The 19,085-nt window shown below is 46.7% G+C and overlaps 1 protein-coding gene across 2 annotated transcripts in view; it reads right to left on the reverse strand.

The window, feature by feature from the left end:
* Nucleotides 1-2,133: 2,133 nt before the first annotated feature.
* Nucleotides 2,134-19,085, reverse strand: part of Sf3b1 (splicing factor 3b subunit 1) — a 38,354-nt gene continuing 21,402 nt past the window's right edge. For both annotated transcript variants that reach the window (XM_089543140.1, XM_089543141.1), the window contains 8 exons: nucleotides 17,190-17,476; nucleotides 14,275-15,639; nucleotides 10,268-10,489; nucleotides 8,814-9,137; nucleotides 5,747-6,016; nucleotides 5,037-5,263; nucleotides 3,050-3,266; nucleotides 2,134-2,391 (listed from right to left, as the gene is read on the reverse strand). In XM_089543140.1, the coding sequence (XP_089399266.1) occupies nucleotides 2,233-2,391; nucleotides 3,050-3,266; nucleotides 5,037-5,263; nucleotides 5,747-6,016; nucleotides 8,814-9,137; nucleotides 10,268-10,489; nucleotides 14,275-15,639; nucleotides 17,190-17,476 (3,071 nt within the window). In that variant the 3' untranslated portion in view covers nucleotides 2,134-2,232. The remainder of the gene's footprint in view (nucleotides 2,392-3,049; nucleotides 3,267-5,036; nucleotides 5,264-5,746; nucleotides 6,017-8,813; nucleotides 9,138-10,267; nucleotides 10,490-14,274; nucleotides 15,640-17,189; nucleotides 17,477-19,085) is intronic.

Consider the following 19,085-nt stretch of genomic DNA (forward strand, 5'->3'; position numbering starts at 1 on the left):
TCACAGAAATTGTGGCAACCGTCAGCGAATTAATGCGCAACCAACAGAGTTCGACGAAAAGCGAATTGATCTTTGGTTCGAGGCGAATAGCAATTTTCTTTGAACAACATCGAAGCGAATATATGGAACATCCTTGGCACATAGAAACAACCGGCATTTTCAAAACCATGTCTCTTTCTAACACACAAGACCTTCACATGAAGAGAAATAGTGTTCTGAAGCTTTGCCATACTCAATTGAATCTATGCCCATTCTAAATCAGAGAAGTCGACCTAAACGCATAGCCGACCTATTTATGGGGTCTGAGGTGGGCTCGGCCGATCTGCGGGTAACACTCGCCTCGTGCCGGTGCCAGTGTCAGCGCCATGATTCATGAAGCTGCATGCGCCAAAAAAAATAAAATAAATTGTCAGTTCATACGGAAACCAGATCAGGTAACGAAAATTGGAACTCACTCACGCTGATGGTCGTTTCCCAGACAAGCTGCAAGTAGCGCGGGAGAAAGCTTGCGGCCCTTCCGACAGCCTCTGGAGCGTGCGTCCCGCCACAATCCGAAACTACAGGTCCACTGACAGTTCGGTTTTCTGCCTTGATAGTCAGCCAGGCCGTGCGCAAGCGGAAGACATAGGCGTAAACGACGCGCACCCAGTGACACCCTGTGCCCGGCTTCGGAAATGGGCACCCATCTTATCTCCATGTGCTTCATCCTGGCTTCCAAGGATATTGTGCTCGCACCGTTGCGCTTGATTAGTGATTTGAATTTCAAGTAGAGAAAACGCTAAGTTTTGCTTTGTAGCCATATGGCTGTGCTTGGGTGATGCCAATGAGATTACTCCCCAATTACTAATCTACTCCTGGGGGGATTCCACCAATTACTGAACCAAAAAAGCAGCTGCGGTCAGCTCAGACTCATCCCGCGGAAGACTAGAGTTGCGTGTGCTCCGATTAGTGTATGGCGCAGTGCTTGTTCCAGCGCGTGCGCAGACTTGGGCACCTGCGTGATTATTCTGCCATGCGCATGCGTAAACCAGCTCCGAGATACAAGCGAAGCTGCACCTAGTCAGAGTCCATAGAGTCAAACTGTTTTGAATACCAAACATACGGATCGAATACTTATAGAATATTTACACATGCATCAATAAACACTGACAGTTGCTTCGTGGCTTTTGCTGGCAACATGCACATTTGGCGGTGGCAGGATTCGGAATGACTAAGCCAGTAAGCCACGCTTTACTTAACATGACTGTTTTGTCGATAAAAACGGTGCATTTTAGCGAACAGTTCTAAGCCCTGCAGACCACGAAAGAGGCCCATCCACTGCAAAAAATTTAGCTGCATCTATATTTTCTATAGCACTGCACTCATGGCTGGAGGACCAAATGCATGAGTCATGTGGTGGTGCAAAGCCCAACAAGTTTACACAAAAGATTCTACCCCTTGCTCAACAAGAGAGTGACCCCGTTAGAGCTCCTGGAAGGTGGGGGGGACAAATCTTGTTAACTGGACAGACTACTTGGTGCACTGACACAGCATGGGGACAAAAGCCTGTCTCCTTCCCTCCTCCATTTAAACCCTGGCTGCAGTGCCACAGAAAGTTGACCGCGAGTACAGCAAATGTGCACAAGCAACTCATTTTGCACCACGAACAAAATAGAAGGTCTAACATAGCACAATTACACAGTCCAATGCTTCTGGCACCGGCAACGACAAAATAAGCACACTGATGGAGACATAAGAACACAACTATGCTCAGTAAAATTTATTAATCTCAGGTACATGCTGACCAAAACCTGTTGCAATCTCTTCCAGCCATGGATAATATGATGGGCACAGCTTGCTGCAATTACCTGGGGTCGAGACTGCGACAAAGATGCATGCACACCTAAACTAGCTTCACATGATGTGGTTTATGTTCTGATCGGCATATACAAGAGGGCAGACATAAGGAGAGCAAAGCCTGGCTCAAACATGCTTTGAATAATAACCATGTACGAAAGTGGCACCTCTGCCACTTGCACAGTAGCGTCCATTCACTGTCTGCAGCACAAGCTGCACATTCCAGCAGTCCATCATGGGCTAGGATAGGATGCCGGACAAACTTTTCCCTCCCAGACATCTGATGCATACACATCCTTCGAGGGGACATTCATTTTATTTCACAGAATGGGGATGGGGGCTGCACAACAAATAACAACATTGGGCCAGGAGGAAAGGGAGAGGGAAGAAACCTTTTCACAGAATGTAGTCCAACTCATGCCTGATATAGTTGTTGCGGCCGTCGTCGACAACACGGGGATAGCCAGCCACCAAGGCATCTTGGCCTCCAATGTACAAGCTGTTGTAAATCTTCCAGTAGACATCTCGCACTTTTCGGGCAGGATGAAACAGACCCTGTAACATGCACACACCACAAGAAACGTTAGCAGGCAACACTTTTGTTATCTTTTGTCACACCCTCATACACTGGTACATGTACCACAAGGAACCCACAGCTATAGCGTGTTTTACAAGAGCCAGGTGCAAGCCAATGGATTTTCCCAACTATTATGAAATGCAAAAATCTTAGCACTGAATGTACTGAAAGTGCACTTTGCTACTGCACGCCTTGTGAAAAACACAACAGGGTAGAACCCCGGTTATACATCTTTCATGGGACCGCACAAGACCATTGTATAATTGTGAGCACTGAAAAATGAACGCATTCATTTTATAAATAATGTCTGCTGCCCTGATTGTCAAAATATACAACGTACAGCAATGTATTATTTTTTACCTGCCTGTATGTACAGCAACGTATTATTTTTTACCCGCATGTTATAAACGTGCCCGTCCTTGTCCTGCGAGAATTTGTGCGGAGACCACAGTAACAGGTGGTATTCTAGAAAACAAGGCACATGCACAGAACTGAGTTGGATCTAACCTTCTCATCCTCGTGCACGACATAATCCTAGATTTTGGCTACTTAAACCGACCAGTACTGAGTTTGGGTGTCACTGTACTACAGCAATGGCTTTCTTAGTCCCCAAGAATGACTTTCTGAGAGTAGTACCTGCAGGCAGTACTGCAGGATCTTGATGGGCCCCAGGGCCAGTCTCAGTCCCTCCACTGCGCCCATGAAAGCCTGCACCAGATGGGGCGACGTCTCGAAGATGTTCGGCCACACATAGTTCAGCAGGTGCACCAGGGCGTCCTCACAGCCAAACCCGTACACACCCAGGGACATGTGCTGGATGGCTGCGCACGCCGTCTGCCGATGCACCAGGTCCCTGCACAGTCACAGACCATTTCTGACACATTACCCTGGCACAGTAGAATCTCATTAGAAATTTACGTTACAAATAAGGGGAACTGCAGAAATACTTTGACTTAGCCAGGATTTCTAATTGACAGAGTTCAAACTATCGGGGTATCACTCCCAGCAATCTTTACTTCCAGATTAATAGGGGTCGAATTAACAAGGTTTCACTATATTGCCATGTATCATTGTAGTGTCCGTTCGTTCGCGCGAAACATGAAAAGAAATAAGCAGTCACCTATTGAAGACGAAATGGGGCGGCAGGTTCATATTACTTCTTTCTTTTACTAATATATACGAGGTAACCAACTGAACTGTAACTACTGGTAACCTCATAATACCGCATTTACTTGCGTAATGTATCCACATTTTTTCCAGAAAATTCGACATCAATTTGGGGGAGGGTTTATTATGCAGGGCGGGGAAAAGTTTCTGCAGATTTTTTTTGCGAGTACAAATTTCATATACATTCACCTGCCCGCCCATTTATCATCAATAAAAGTGTGCAGTCAGCCATGTCTGTGTCGCTGATATTTAGCATAGTTTGCTTTGAAAGATGTTTGCTGTATCACGGCGAGATGAAGCTAACACCAGTCCTATTCCTGAAGGTTAGGATGTGCGTTTCTTTATGCAAGGTTAAAAAAACTCGCAGCACGGTTACGAGTGTGTGAATGTGTCTTTGCTAGGGGTGAGAGAGATTAGGCATTTTTGCTCCTGATCTCGACTTCACCAAATCGCTTGGAGGTCTGGAGATTCTGCTTTTTCCGAAGCATTTAAGTGTAGAAGACATTTTATAGCTTCCTTGCTCAAAAGACTGCTACACTCCTCTCCTGGTTTAAACTGCTACCAAATTGACACAATTGTAAATCGAAATCCCATATCGCATATCAGGCAAAGAAAATGAAGGGCATGCCCGTGGGCACATTTCAAAACGAAAATGAATTAGTCACTGGATTACTCATCCACACTTGTACTACTGTCCTCACTAGTGATGCCACCATCATCGCTGTTGTGGTCCTACAGCACGTTGTCATCCAGTGAAATCCCGCACTTCATAAACAACTGAACCAAGGAATCGCGTGGAACAGCTGAACATTTTGCCTTGCAGCAGCCGCCGCACCTGCATCACCTGTTCCGAACGTCAAACTTGCGACCCGGCGCCCAGATGCTCGTTTCTTCAGCATAAAGAATGACAGCATAAATTCGCCAAGTGCGCAACCCCCATAGGAGCTCTCATCAACATGCCATGATGTTATCTGCGTGCAGCATCTTGGTGCACTGCCAAGGTCTGCACTGTGGATGTCGCAAAACTATGGAACACGCTAAGAAAAGCTAATGCTTAAAAAAAAAAAATCTCAATGAGATAAGTGTGTGCGTGTGTGTGTGTGGTGGTGGGGAGTCCATTTGCGAGTGGGTTTATTACGCCAATAAATATGGTAATAATGCCAAGTTTATGCGCACTTTCATTGACATTCTATTTTGTCATGCAATGGGGAGAACAAAATTCTGCACACAAGGCTACAGTATTTGGAAGTGAGTTTATAAATTTCACTTAACTCAGCACTTAGGCACAGTGCTATGTGATAGTGCCACAAACAAAAGAAACAACTGTCCATGAACATTCCACGCAATGTTGTATGCAAGCTCAAGAATGAATTTTCCCCCTTGTGAACCCTCGGAGTACAAAAAATCCTACTTGACTGTATCCCAGAGAGTCCAAAATAAACTTGTTGCTCCTCACCTGTCCATGAGAGCATCCTCGAGCAGTGGCGTGACAGCGTAGATGTAGTCGCGGCCCATCTCTCCAATGTATTCAAAGAGGAAAGAGAGAGACTTGAGCACGCCATTCTGTACGTTCAACTCGGGTACCCGGTACTCGTTCATGAGAGCTGGCAACACTGTGAACGGAGAACACGTCTCGGCCACAATGGCAATGGCCACCGTGGTACACACCCGGTTCTGTCTCTCCTGCACAAGAGAGAGAAGGCCAGTGTTGGTACAGGTTCAAGCACCCACCCAAATTGCCACCTGCTATGCAACATTGTCCCTAGCATTGCTACAGGATGGTGAAGAGCACACACACACGGGCCACTCAGATAAGTTACAAACCACCAGTATAAGCCACAGCAGTACAGCATGCTACGGTCTCTCATTTCTCTCAACAGGTTGTTACCATGTGGCACGCCAAAAGCGGTTACCACACAAGACTTCCTGGCTGTGATGGCTCTAGTAGTTCTGTTAGTAAGGATCAGCATAAACTCTGGGCGTTTTGTGCACAAAAAGAAAGGAAATTGTAGACAGGCATGCACTGCAGGCACCAAGTGCCTGCAGTGCACTCATTACTTCCACTAATGTTCCTAAACTTATGATACCAGCAGTGTGCGGCCGCCCACTGTGCCCACTGTGAAGAAACCACGCTGCAACAAAAGTCTAAGCACACTGGACACCTACCTGGACGCGAAGGTTGTTGAGAAGTGTGGCTAACACGTCGTGGGGTCCAATGGCCTTGGCAATGTACCCAAAGGTGTTGACGGTCGCCCGTCGGATGGCCTTCTTGTGAGCCTTGAGCAGTTCCAGCAACTCGAAGCAGATACGCATCCACTCACGAGCTGGCACATACTCAGCGCCACGATCAGCAATGCGCCCCACCAGGTCAATGCAGTTTTCCTGCACCTTCTCGTGTCTGTTCTTCAGGATTGGTGTCAGCCGCGGAAGCAGGTCCTGCGATGGGGAGACAGCTCGGCTTAAACACAAGAACAATGCTATTGGGGCCTAATCAACATGTGTGCAATGCACTGGACACGCTTCCACCCTGCCTAAAGCACAATGAATGAGACTATGGCAGGAAGAATGGGAACATAGCAGCAACTCTAGCTTTGCCTGAAGATGCTGTACAGAGCTGCCATTTAGGCCAACAACATTCATCAAGCACCTCCTTTAGCTTTCATGCCAAAAGGGGCAGCATACTGCTGCAGATGAGTAAGAATATATTGACACTCTGGTAGGTTCTGCTATATGGTGGTAGAAACGACTGCAATAGTAATGGCTTTGTTAATAATTTATATTTTAAATCAAGAGAAATAAAGCAAGACCCGACAGTGGTGACATGCTGAGCTCACTTTGTTATTCTGCTGGCAACAGTGTTAAGTTGCCTGGAGTGGATAGATCACATTTTATGAATAGGACTGAGTGCATCAAACAGGTTTTTTGGTTGAAACTTTAGGTGCCATTTCTTTTACAGTGTGCTAGCACTTACAGTGGCCATTTCCCAAGTTTAGCCGTTGTATGTTTGTCTGTCTACCTGTTTCTCTGAAGCCAGTTCTGTGGCAGGCTGCTCACCTGCCCCCCAGCCCACTGTGTCACGCGGCAGCTCAATTAATTGTGAGAGGCTGCTCGTGAGGAGCAACCTGGATCTAAACCACCCCAAGCAACCCAAGCCCCATCGACGGCAGCACCACTGCGCCGGGAGTAGTAGGAAGACTCCTAGGGATCTATGGATGTAGAGAATTACCAACTCCGCATTTAAGGACATATTAACCCATTACCGCTATTCGAACAACTTCGATCTGTGAATACTGGATCTGAACACTGGAATTGAAGTAGAAACTAAACTGTTAGTAAACCTAATTTTCTTGCACCTTGTCACTGCACCTTACATGAATTAACCCCACTCTTTCATTACTTTTTAAGATGCTTTGAAAAGACAGCGTGCCAATATGCTGACAGTGGCACTTACATTGGCAGTGCTGCAACAAGCAAAACACAGCTGCGGATATCTGCGGTAGCTGTTAATTTATAGTCGCTGCTCGATTTTTCGGACTCGGCGGGACCCGAAAAATGGTCTGAATAACCGAACAGTCCGAAATATCTGTGAACTTAAAAAAATAACTTTTCTGCGACAAACCGGCTTTCAAAATCGTGAAAATCGCCGCTCCCCATGTTCCGCCTACTAGCGATAATATTAGACTCTAACTGAGTCATAGCCGTGCTTTCTTCATGTCCGCACCCCATCACATCAAGATACCAGATAGTGCCACGCGGCTGCGGTCATGCTGCGAATGAATGCATTCGTTGCGCGAAGCAAGAACAGTCAGTTTGCATGGGGCAATGACGTTCGCGAAGGTCGAGAGGCAAACCATAGGTAACGCATGGGAAGACCACGAGCGCCTCCGAATGCAGTTGCGTTGACCGAGAGAGGAAACCCACAGGAAGAAGCAAGCATTGCAGCGAGCACCGCAGGCAGCGCTGTGTAAGCAGCAGTGAATGCTGCAGCTGTCCTGTTTTCACATGAACTTGCTCTTTTTTGTAGGCTGCCTCAATGGCAACAAAGAGTGAGCCCTTATCTCGAATGGCAATGACAAAGACCACATAGCCAAGCCTATCCAAGCCAGCCCATCCTTAAATCCAAGGAGCCACCTTTCGCGACAGTGAAGAACTGGTTGGTTGAGACAGTGATGGCTGCTTACATTTACAGTGGGCCAAAAAACCAACTTTCAGTTGAAAAACAATCTCTGCACTACTGCCGGTGTCTATTTTAGTCTGAAAAATCAAAATATTGGTTGTGAATATGTACACATTCCTATGAGGTGCGTTACGGTTTCTCAACAAAGTCTGAATTAATGAAGTCCGGAAAATTGGTCAGCTACTGTATACAGTCAAGTCCACTTACAACAATACCGGTTATAACAATATATCGGATATAACAATGGTCGGTCATGGCACCATCAGCTTTGCCATGTGTTCTGTGGTAAAATAAACTGCTTATAGCAATGCTGTCAAGGCACATTATTGGTTATAACAATTAGATCTGGTAATTGAGTGTCAACCATTACAGAAAAAGAAAAGAAATGCTACAACCACACCAGCAAAACCATGCTTACAACACAAAAGCGTGCATGTGTGGGGCCGACCAATGGACTAAGCTGGCGCAGCAACGCCACGAAAGCAAAAGAGGCAGGCGTCATCGCGTCAGGAGAGCTGCTGCATTGCTGCATTGGCTACGCACGCCATGCGTACCCCTAATCAGTCAGTGCAGCGCGCGTGCATGCAGCCAGCGCGGTTTTTCTCTTGTCAGCTGTCACCGCACCCTTGGTTCTGCATGCTTCTTGAATTTCCCATAAGAATAGCTTCCAGAAAGCCGGCTTGATTCCTGTGACGTGGAGGTGCGCAAAGCTCCCGGTGGCGCAGTGATGGCGGTGCTTTGGTCATCGGTGAACGGTGAACATTGTTCCGGTTCCCTGAAGTTCGATTTAATGAGCTTTTACAGGCATTAGAACAATCAAACCGCTCTGGGTATTTACTGTCAATAAATGCTATGAAGTTTGTCATCCTTTCTTTTTTTTGGCACAACCCTGCTATAACAATTATTGGTTATAACAATGGTATTTCCATGGCACTTGAATATTGTTATAAGTGGGCTTGACTGTACTACTCTTCTAGGACAACATGTGTACAGAGACTGCCGTTTCCACATGGGCCCCCCCCCAAAAGGGTAAGTGAGAAGGCAGAAGAAGTGCACCTTGATGGGTGGAGTCATTTTGTGCATGCCAATGACATTGACAATGCCCTTGAGTGCCCCCAGGATGGAGCCCAGCACCTCGGGATATTCTTCACCCAGGTACTCGTACAGCACCACTCCCAAGTGGCCCATCAGCTTCTCCTCCTGGCAGGTCTTCATCACCACGGCTATCCGCGAGATCAGGTCCGCTGCCTGCTGGCGCACCTTGGCCGACTTGTTGTTCAGCCGCCAGAGGATGGTACCACAGATCTGGGGCAGGTACGCCTTAACCCGCTTGCCCAGTGCGTTCACAATTGTGCCAAAGCCATTCAGCATCACCATGTCCTGAGGAGAGGAGAAACACATCAACACAGCTGAAGCCAGCTATGAACAAGTTTGTTACAATAAAATTGCCACTTGAACAAAGCATTTATAATTTATGGTCAGTGTCCTAAGAGAGCTGACGCAGAAAGAAGTTCTGGGTGGACTGTATCTCCACCCACATGCCATTATTTTTGTACTTTTCTTCCCCATCTCACTGAGTGTACTGAACTGCACACACGGTTCTTAAGGCACACTGCTCATGCAGAAACACACAAAACAGAAGAGGGTCACCACAGACAAACATGCCCCTCAAAAAGGGTTGTACCAGAGGGAACGAGGATCAACGCAATTGGTACGCCGTCCCAGATAGCTCCGGCTATTTTATGTTGGGAAGCTTTCCCTGCTTGGAAGGCAGTAAGAACACTGGGCCCTCTGGTGCTCTCAGGACTGCTGCAGCCATTCCTCTCTCATGAAAAAAGTAAGGCGTGAGGAAAGCACTCCAGCAGCCCAAGCATCAAGATGAACCCATGTCGCAGCTGCCTCAGCCAGGGCTGGAAATGTCGTTAAGACCAGAGCCTTGCGCCAAACGACCTCCGACTTCCCCTTTTGTCACACACTCCTCAACATGCAGCTGCAGAGCACAGTAAAAGCCACCCATCACTCAGCTCCCAGAAAACACAGAGGCTGCCACTTTGAAGCTGATATTTGGGTGCAGTGCCACAGCAACAGGCAATCACTGTGTTACTGCTCAGTGCCATGTCCATGACAGGCAATGAAGTCACAGGTTGAATAGTAAAGCTGCGGCCTGAATAATACGAAGCACACTTCGGCAATCAAACCTCTGTTGTGCCTTACCAGGCAGAAACATGAGAAAATGCATATGCGACCAAATGCCATTGTTGCACATGCGTATAAACAGAAGACACCTTCCTATCTCCTTTATGCAACCTGAGAGAAGTAGAATACTGAAGTGTGCTCCATGTCATTCTGCCCATGACTGTTTATGTGGCTTACCGTACAAGCAGGAGTCAATAAAGGCTGCATGCTCTCCTCATAGAAACCTCTGCTGCTTTTCCCACAACGTGCACATTCTCTGCACGTCTAAAAGGCTGCCTGAGCAGACAGCACTGCTCCCAAGACTGGCAACTGACCTCTGTTGTCTGTTCCTGGTAAGCGTAGAGGATGCCATCAATGAGCTGTTCTTCCAGCCGGGAGTCAATGTCAGTGGCGCCTAGGTTGCCTAGGATCTTCTCAATGGTCTCCATGACCATCTTGCGATACTGCTCATTTTCATCCTTTAGGTCGTCCACAACCCGGTTGACAATTTCGGCAGCACCCACCTTGTTGGCAATCTCCACTGTTGTGTCCACAAGCTGGAACAGGATGCATTGTAAGCCTTGGTAAAGTAGATAATTTCTGTTGCATTCTGCTTATCAACAGGTTCTAGAAGTGTGACAACAGCAACTTTGCAAGACTCACATCTGCCACAGTCAGGGAGTCTGCACCCTGTCATTGGATTCACTGGTATGTACAAACCTACCAAGATCTGCACTTTACTTCATTACAGGAAACTGACTTAAAGTACAGTGTTCGTATACAACTTATAAAGGAATTTTCAATACAGTTAAACTTGGATATAACGAAATTTAAAAAGTAAGGAATTTATCATTACATGCAGTTTTCGTGAGAATATTCGAAAGAACAATGCAAATGCATAAATGAATTCACCTTGAAAAAATTGAGAAGACACTTTAGCTCCGCCTTTAAGGTTAAGACACAACAGCAGTTCCTCTAGACCATGCAGATGCTGTTTCTTCTTTCACAATCACTATCATTATGTGATAGACTACACAACATACACACAAAGCCAAACTTTTAATCAAGCCCTATGAAAGTGCCTGTGTGGCCTAGCGGTAGCGTGTGACTTCCAACTAGAGATGTGATGGCCTGAAAAAAAAAGAAAAAAAAAAAAAGAAAACACTGAAATTTGGAAAAAAGCAGGTTCTGTAGCGAAAACTACACTAAGCTAGGAGAACTGCATTTTGCGGTGCCTGGCACAGGCCACTACTGTCCATGCATCGTTACGATGGCAACCAGTACCATGGCAACCATGGCACTGCTCAGACTGTCGCTCATAATAAAAGAAGAAAAGAAAATTGGGGTTTAGGTGGAAATCGAACCCGGCCCGCCGGCATGTGAGACAGGGACGCTGCCACTGGGAACACTTTTCTGTGTGCGAAACCTCCACTGGCAGAACAAAGCGAGCAGTATGCAAGTACTGCAGTGTTCAGCATGAATTTACAAATGCCACACGTTTGACGAGGCATCTGTTGGTGTGTAAGAAATGCCCACTGGACATCAAGGACCTTTAAAGCAACGAAATAAATGCCAAGCATCCAGATTGTGTGTCAGCTCAACCATCAATTGAAACAAGCAAGTCAGAACTCTGCAGACACAATGAAGAGCAGCCACTGCCAGACAAAATGAGTGTTGTGTATTTTGTAGACTGCATTAATCCCCAGCAGCAAAACCAAATAGACACCGCCTTGAGAATGAACACTGAAGAGCAGCTTTTAGGATACTTTGCCCAGCGCATTTTCTGCCTTCTCGACACCTTCTAAGTGGACCTCTGCTGGACTCTGAGTACACGCGAGTAAAGCAACACGCTGAGGAAACTTTGAGAGATGCTTCTTCTATGACACTTTTGACAGATTGTTGGAAGAACATTCGTGGCGAGGTAGTAATAAATTTCATTGTGGCTACGCCAAAGCCATTTTTCTACTCACCTGTTGAAACAGGCAGAAATCGTCACACTGAGGTATACGTTGCTGCCGAGATCTGCTAAGTGACTGAATTGCTAGAAAGCGATAAAGTAGTGGCGCTAGTCAGACAATGCCAGCAACATGCAAGCAGCCTGATGAAGAGTTGCAAGCAAATATAATCATATCACATACATTGGATGTGTAGCTCAGTGCCTAAACTTGCTTTTGGATGACTTTATGAAACTGAAGATATTGGAGGACGTCTGTCATACGGCAATGCAAATTATAAAGTATGTGAAGCATATCCACATAGCTGCTGCCAAGTTGCAGGAGAAACAAGAAGCAAACGACAGTAAAGGGAGATCGGAAACTTCCGAGCAAAATACGGCAGGTAGGCATGACTGTCACTTCAAGGTCTAAGGCCTTTCAACAGACCCTGCGAGAATGAAGACCATTTCTGCAAGCTCGCGCAAAGCTGCCTGCTCCTAACTACACCAATTGCGTCAGCCATAACCTCACTGGAGTCGGACAGTGCTCTGCTGTTCGACGTTCCAGAAGCGTTCCTTCCCATTAGAAACGAACTAGCAACAAATCTGGCGACCTATGCACTAACAAATGAGGTACAGATTCGAGAGAACGAAATCCGCAGCATGTGCGAAAAGCTTTGTTTGCAACCAGCCCACATTGCTGCTAATTTGCTGGATGCAAGGCACAGAGGAAAGCATCAGGACAATGTGTAGATTGCGGAGAGCTTTGAGTGGATATCTATGCAAGCAGGGCCTCTTTCACTGGACAACGGTAAACTGATTTCCAAAGCAGCAGAGTACAGGAAGTTTGCAGGAATTTGGTCCAGGACAGAGGTCTGGGTCTGCGTGAAGCACGTGGCAGCATCTACCTGGTGGCAAGGCCTTAGCACCAAACAGTCGATAACTCCTCGGGCTTGCCGACTGCTGCAGATACCACCATCATCCGCCCGCTGCGAACAAAACTGGTCACGCTTCGGAAATGTCCACACAAGGCTTCGCAACAGGCTTTCAGGACAGCGCGTTCGAAAGCTTGTGTATGTACAGTCGAACCCAGCTGTGGACACAACTTCAATCCATGCTGCTGCCTGTAGTGCAGCATCCAGCGACAGTGACTCAGAGTCTGATATGGAGTAGCTTATAGGTCAGTTTTCATGTTCCCTTGCTTGGTGCAATAGAACAAGAAGTTCATTTCACAAATATGACATTTATATCTGCATATTTACCTGAACTTCAGAGCATTATTACTAATTGTTGTGCTATTGCAAATAAATATTTTTCGCAATGTTTTGGAAAATAATCAATTTTGCATGTTTTGGAAAATATTCAATTTTTGCATGAAAATAAAGAAAAACCCTGATATAAAAAGAAAGTTGTTTCCAAGATAATCAAAATTTCCTGAAATTTTCCATCTCTACAAGTTGCACCCCAAGGGTCAGGGGATGCAATGATGAGTCTGCTGTGTAGCAACTTGAGAGGCGAAGCTAGTAACGCGAGTTGTCGTCTGCTGCGTGTTCATGAGGGTGAGGAGGAAGATGGCGGCTGACGGCCCGTGCGCTTGGCGCGCTTCTTGTGGTTGCTCTGATCGCTGAAGATCCGATGCGTCACTCGTAACAGCCACTTTTTTGACCAATCCGAATTTTTCGGTAAATCAAGAACGCAAAACGCTGATGCTGGCTTTTCTGCAGAATGGGGCCCTTACACTGTTGCGTAAAATATTAACAGAACCCACCGGCTGCTGTGCCATCTCTCCTTCTCTTTCACAATCTATAATCTGAATACTTTACAATAGCCACATCCACACCACAATTAAACCAATGCAATTCCCTTATGCTTTCTTCCATCCAAAACACCCACGACTCCTTTAGCACTTCCTTTAGAGTGCCCTTTGTGTCCTGTTGTACTATCTCCTAAATGTGCCATTCAACCCAGGGTACAAATAACAAAATGCATTCCATAATGAATGTTTTAACTTTTAAAGTTTAAAATTACTGTTGGTAAACGTACATTTGATTGGTACAGCCTTCAGGGAGCTATACTGTCTTTGATAAAAGTAACCAGGCAACAAGGCTTGCTTCTTAGTAGCATAGCAGAGCCTTTACGGTGCCTGCAAAGCCCAAAAGGTTTCAAAACGTGGGGACAAGGGTTCTTACTATACACAGATTTAGAGCTTAAGGGGTGCCACAAGTGCTTCACTACACGCTAAGAAGCAAACCCGGTCACTTGGTTACTTTTGAAAAGATGGTACAGATGCAATGGCTATGGCAACGAGCAAAACAATGACGATACATTACCTACAGCTACTGATACTGACAGAAAGTGCAAGTCATGACTGAAAGTGACTGGGTCAAAAAGAAGTTAGGTGCAGCTCACCTGTCTGTAATTGCGCCTGTCCAAGGCCATGCGGTGGTTCCAGAAGTGTTTGAAGAAGTGTGGCAACACTTCCTCCTTGATGTACTGTGGCTCCACACCGTCCGTGGCACAGCACTGCTTCACCACTTTGAGCACAATCTTTTTCATCTCCTCGTCAGGAGACTGGAACTCTCGGATGAGAATCAGCATCACTTCCCTCGTGTAGTAGTTGGCGTACTCGGCGTCCATGAGCGGGATGAGGTAGCCAATGGCCTTCAGAAAGGCTGCCAGACCTTTGCCTCGGTGTGTACGAATACCCTTCCACAGGGGCTTGAGCACAGAGTCAAAAGACTCGATGCCATAGGGCGTGGCAGCTTCGGCAAGTGCAGCAAGAGCCAAGGCCGTGATTGTCCGCACCTTCTGCTGTTCATCAACAAGGCCGTGTTCGATGATCTCCACAAGCGCACGCAAGTGGGGCAGGATGGCGCAACCCATGAGAATGGCTATTTGTTGGACAATCTTGATGCCTGTGTGACGGGCCTGCCACGACTTCTTGCTGCGGCATACGGCCTTGAGGAAAGGAAGCAACGCAGGAATTCCCAGCGCTGAGGCGACCACGGCAAATGCACGGGCCGTTGTGTTACGGACGTACTCGTCAATGTTGTCAATGTCAGGTCTCATGGTAGAGATCATAGTTGCCAAGCCAGCAGCTTTGGCAAGGTTGGAGATGATCTCACGACCTTCAACACGAGCATAGTAGTCCTCATCAATGAGAAGAGGCTCAATGACGACAAGGATCTTGTGCACGTAAGGACGAACGAGGTCGTCGAGTTTGTATAGAACACGGTCAATTACTTTGACAAGAAGATGACGCTCCTGGTCTTCTAGAGTGGGCGACATCAGCAATGGAAGGATCTGGTTGAAGAGAGCACCGGCACCCAGCTCTCGTGCCTTGTCTGTGATTTGTCGAAGTGCTGCCTTACGCATGGGTGGCGTACCGTTCTTAATCTTGAGCAACAGCTTCATGATCTTGCGCTCCTTTTGCTCTTCAGGGCTCAGCAGCTCCTCATCAACTTCGGCAAGGAGTTTGTCGAAGTACTGCAGGTCTTCGGGTTTCAAAGGGGGCAGGTTTCCTTTGGGCTGGCTGTCGGCCAGCTTCACTGGCTCCTCTTTCTGGAAAAAGAAGCCTGGGCCTCCACCTGGCATTCCTGCACCGGTTCCTCCAAGTGGTGTTGGTGTTGCTGTCAGCTTTCGAGCTGGAGTCCTTATTGGCACATAGCCAGCTGGCGGCTGCAGAATTTTGTATCCAGGAGGGAACATGGCATCCAGTTCCTCATCAGTAAGTGGGCGGTTTCGTTCATCTATCTCCCGTTCCCAGCGGTAAGCCTGCAAGAAACACAAAAGAAAGTCCAAATGCAAAAGTGTCATTGTCCCAGGGCCCTAAGCGCACTCAGTAAAACTACAAATGGGCAACAAAAGATGGCAGAAGCAATAGCAACAGATCTTAAGACAATAACAATTTTAAAAATTTTGAAATCTAAGTGCCTCCCTGGATGTTTGTGTATGGGACATTCCGCTAAATAATGGTACACAGTTGGACTTTGCAGCGATGAAATTAACTGGACTTGCAAAAAGTTTTGCTGAGGTGAAAACTTCGTTGTGAGATCAGCTTGGAAGAGTGATAAATTAAACTAGATTGAAATAACATTTCCATAACCCAGTCAGCCTAGGTAGCTTCCACCATTCCTGTGGAATTTTCACAGTTCCCCGTTGCACCATGATTATGATCTCGTCTCGCAGATACCGCTGATTGATCTCGGGTCCTACTGGCATTGCTCAAGCGTCAGAAAAAAGGGGGGTGGGGGGGGGGGGGGGGGGTGAAGAAAGAATTAGTTGACAATTTTCAGCATACCCTCACGCTTCTGCTCTAGATACGAACCAACACCATACCGTCATTTTATGACTGCTGTATGGCTGTCAAGAGTGCACACGATCAAAACTAGGTGGGAAGGCAAACATGCTACAGGGGGAAATGTGCAGCACCTGTCGTACTGTGGGCTAATAACAGGATGATGGAGATAGTGAAACAGAAAAGGAGACAGAGCAGCCAACATATCCAAGGCAAGTGCTCCACTAGTCTACTTTCATTATTAGGTTCCAGAGTATTTCCCACTTTGTGACTCAGACAAGATTTGAGGAAGCAAAACAATTTGATTGGGCGAAGAAAGAGTCAAGGCTATGAAGCATTTCGTTTCTTGTTTGAGGTCCGCAATTCACAGAGCCGTGCCATTTTTATCTGTTTATGGACTCAGTGTAGGCTCCCACTAGCTTTGCAGCTTCCTTTTTGCGAATTAGAAAGAAGAGACTAGACTCAGACGAGTTCCTTAAACCATGACAACTAAAGTTTGCGCTGTGAGAGACATGCCACAATGATCTGAGCAAGCATTTATGTATAGCACAGCGCATGATGCGCTAACCGAGTGCCAATCTGTGGGGAATGTTAGTGGTGCTATTGCTGAAGTGCACACTGACTACTGGAGCTGCTTTTGGTGAATCCAAATGAAATATTAAATACTAAAGGCAACTCTGGATGTACAAAATAAAACAAATTTGGCAACCTCATGTTTCTTATAATGCAGAATAAACTGTAAAGCTCAACTTACTCCACAAAAATTTCACTGAAGCAAAACCTCACTCCAAAAATAGTTTGTTGTGGAGGATTAACTGCATTATTTTGTATCATTTACTGACAGGGGATCAGAAATACTTCACTGTAGGAGAAAATTTGTAGTGAGGCTTGACTGTACAAATAAGCCAGTCCACTAAGTGCTGTGAATAGTAACTAAACTTGGCGCAGTTCTTAACAGACTTCTTTGCAAAGTGTGCCACTAGGAAGGAGTTTCACACTTGCGTAATCAATTCCGAATGCTACCCACCTGGAGCTGTTCGGGTGTCATGGCCATGATATGACCCGGGGTGGGTGTGGCCATCGCCATTGCCTTAGCGCCAGTGGGGGTCACTCCGGATGGAGTCATGGTGGAGGATGGTGTCATGGCTGATGGGGTCTGCGGTGTTTGGTTGCCCATCTGCGATGATGGTGTCTCATCCCAGCGAGAGCGCCGTTTGGATGCACTGGGTGTGGGCGTGTCCTGAATCAGGTCTGCTCCGCCAGTGCGGTCTGTCCGGGGAGTCTCGGCCCAGCCACTCCCATGGCCAGGTGTCTCTGTGCACGACGAGAGCAAGAAGCCAAATCTTCAAACACACATATACACATGGCCATCTCTCCACTATGCACTGTTCAAAACCAGTCGAGTCCGCTTAAAAAGGCTCGACATATACCTCACATACACGTAAGCCATACTCATATACTCCTGGGCCGCCCCCATGTAACAGCAGCACCCTGAACTTGGCATCCGGTAATTCAGAAAAGAAAAAAAATGTCAGTCAAAAGAATTGCTTCAGGTGTGTGAAATTTTGGCCACGTGGTATGTTATGCTGGGAGATGACAAGACAATCACTGCCTGCATGACCATGCACATGTCATCCCACGTGCCGGATTCAGCCTGGACCCGCGAACATGCAGTGCCACGACGCTGCTAATTCGTCTTGTCCACTTGGTGTTCACACCAGAAAGGACATAACGTTATATGCTGAGGTATTAAAGTGAAGTGAAGTGAAGTGAAGCAGGGTGCATCCATGCTAGCAGCACATTTCTTGTCGGCGACACGACGCCTGCCAGGCTTCATAGTCGTAGTCACGCCGTTCACCGGGTGTCGCTAGGCCTAGCATGCTTCGCATCGAAGCAACAGTGAAAATGCTTTGAATCTAGTCCCGGTTTACTATAAAAGGTCTAACCTTGCTACCAGTTTACCATCACACAATAACCCCATGTTAAAATGTACGTAAAATTGATTTCCATAAGGTATGTCGCCTTCTCGACGTCTGTCTGCGCAGTACTTTTTTCACCTACAACGGAGAATTTTTCAAGCAAACAACAGGAACCGCTATGGGGGCATCGATTTCAGTCACAGTGGCTAACCTAACCATGGAAGACGTCGAAAGCCGGGCTCTCTCCTCCTTTAATCCCAAGCCAAAGTTATTCCTCCGTTACGTAGACGACTGCTTTTGTGTGGTGAAAACCTCAGAGATAGAAAACCTCCAGAGTCATCTAAATTCAGTAGAACCGGCCATACAATTTACTGTTGAACATGAACAGCAGGGCAGCCTGACTTTTCTGGATGTCCTACTTACAAGGCACGACAAAGGCCTGTGGCTCTCGGTGCACAGGAAGCCAACCCACACAGGGCGGTACCTACATTTCGATTCGAACCATCCCATCCCGCACAAAGCATCTGTCGTTACATCATCACTGAAGAGAGCCGACTCCATATGTTCCTCACGTGAAGAAAAAAGGAAGGAGAAGAACAGAGTCATTTTTGACCTCCAAAAGAACGGCTACCCAAGCTCATTCATCTGGCGCATTACAGTAGCCGACCGATATTTCGGACTAGCGCGATATTTCGGACTTCGCTGAGGAACCGTCGCACACCTCATAGGAATGTGTACATTTTCACGACCGATATTTCGGACTTTGTGGAGTCTGAAAGTTCGAATTTTCGGACTAAAAAAGCCGCCAACAATATTGTGATGATCGTTTTTCAGCCAAAAGTTCGTTATTTCGGCCTAATATAGACGCGAGCGGACATCGCTGTCACAACCAACCCGTTTGGCACCACTGCGAAAGGCGCCATCTTGGATTTAAACGGAATCGGACTGGCTTGGTTAGGCTTGGCTATTTGTTCTCCACCGTTGCTATTCAAGATAAGATGCTC

This window comes from Amblyomma mixtum, chromosome 5 (assembly GCF_055824585.1).
Source record: "Amblyomma mixtum isolate Tamu chromosome 5, ASM5582458v1, whole genome shotgun sequence".
In the NCBI taxonomy this organism is placed as follows: domain Eukaryota; kingdom Metazoa; phylum Arthropoda; class Arachnida; order Ixodida; family Ixodidae; genus Amblyomma; species Amblyomma mixtum.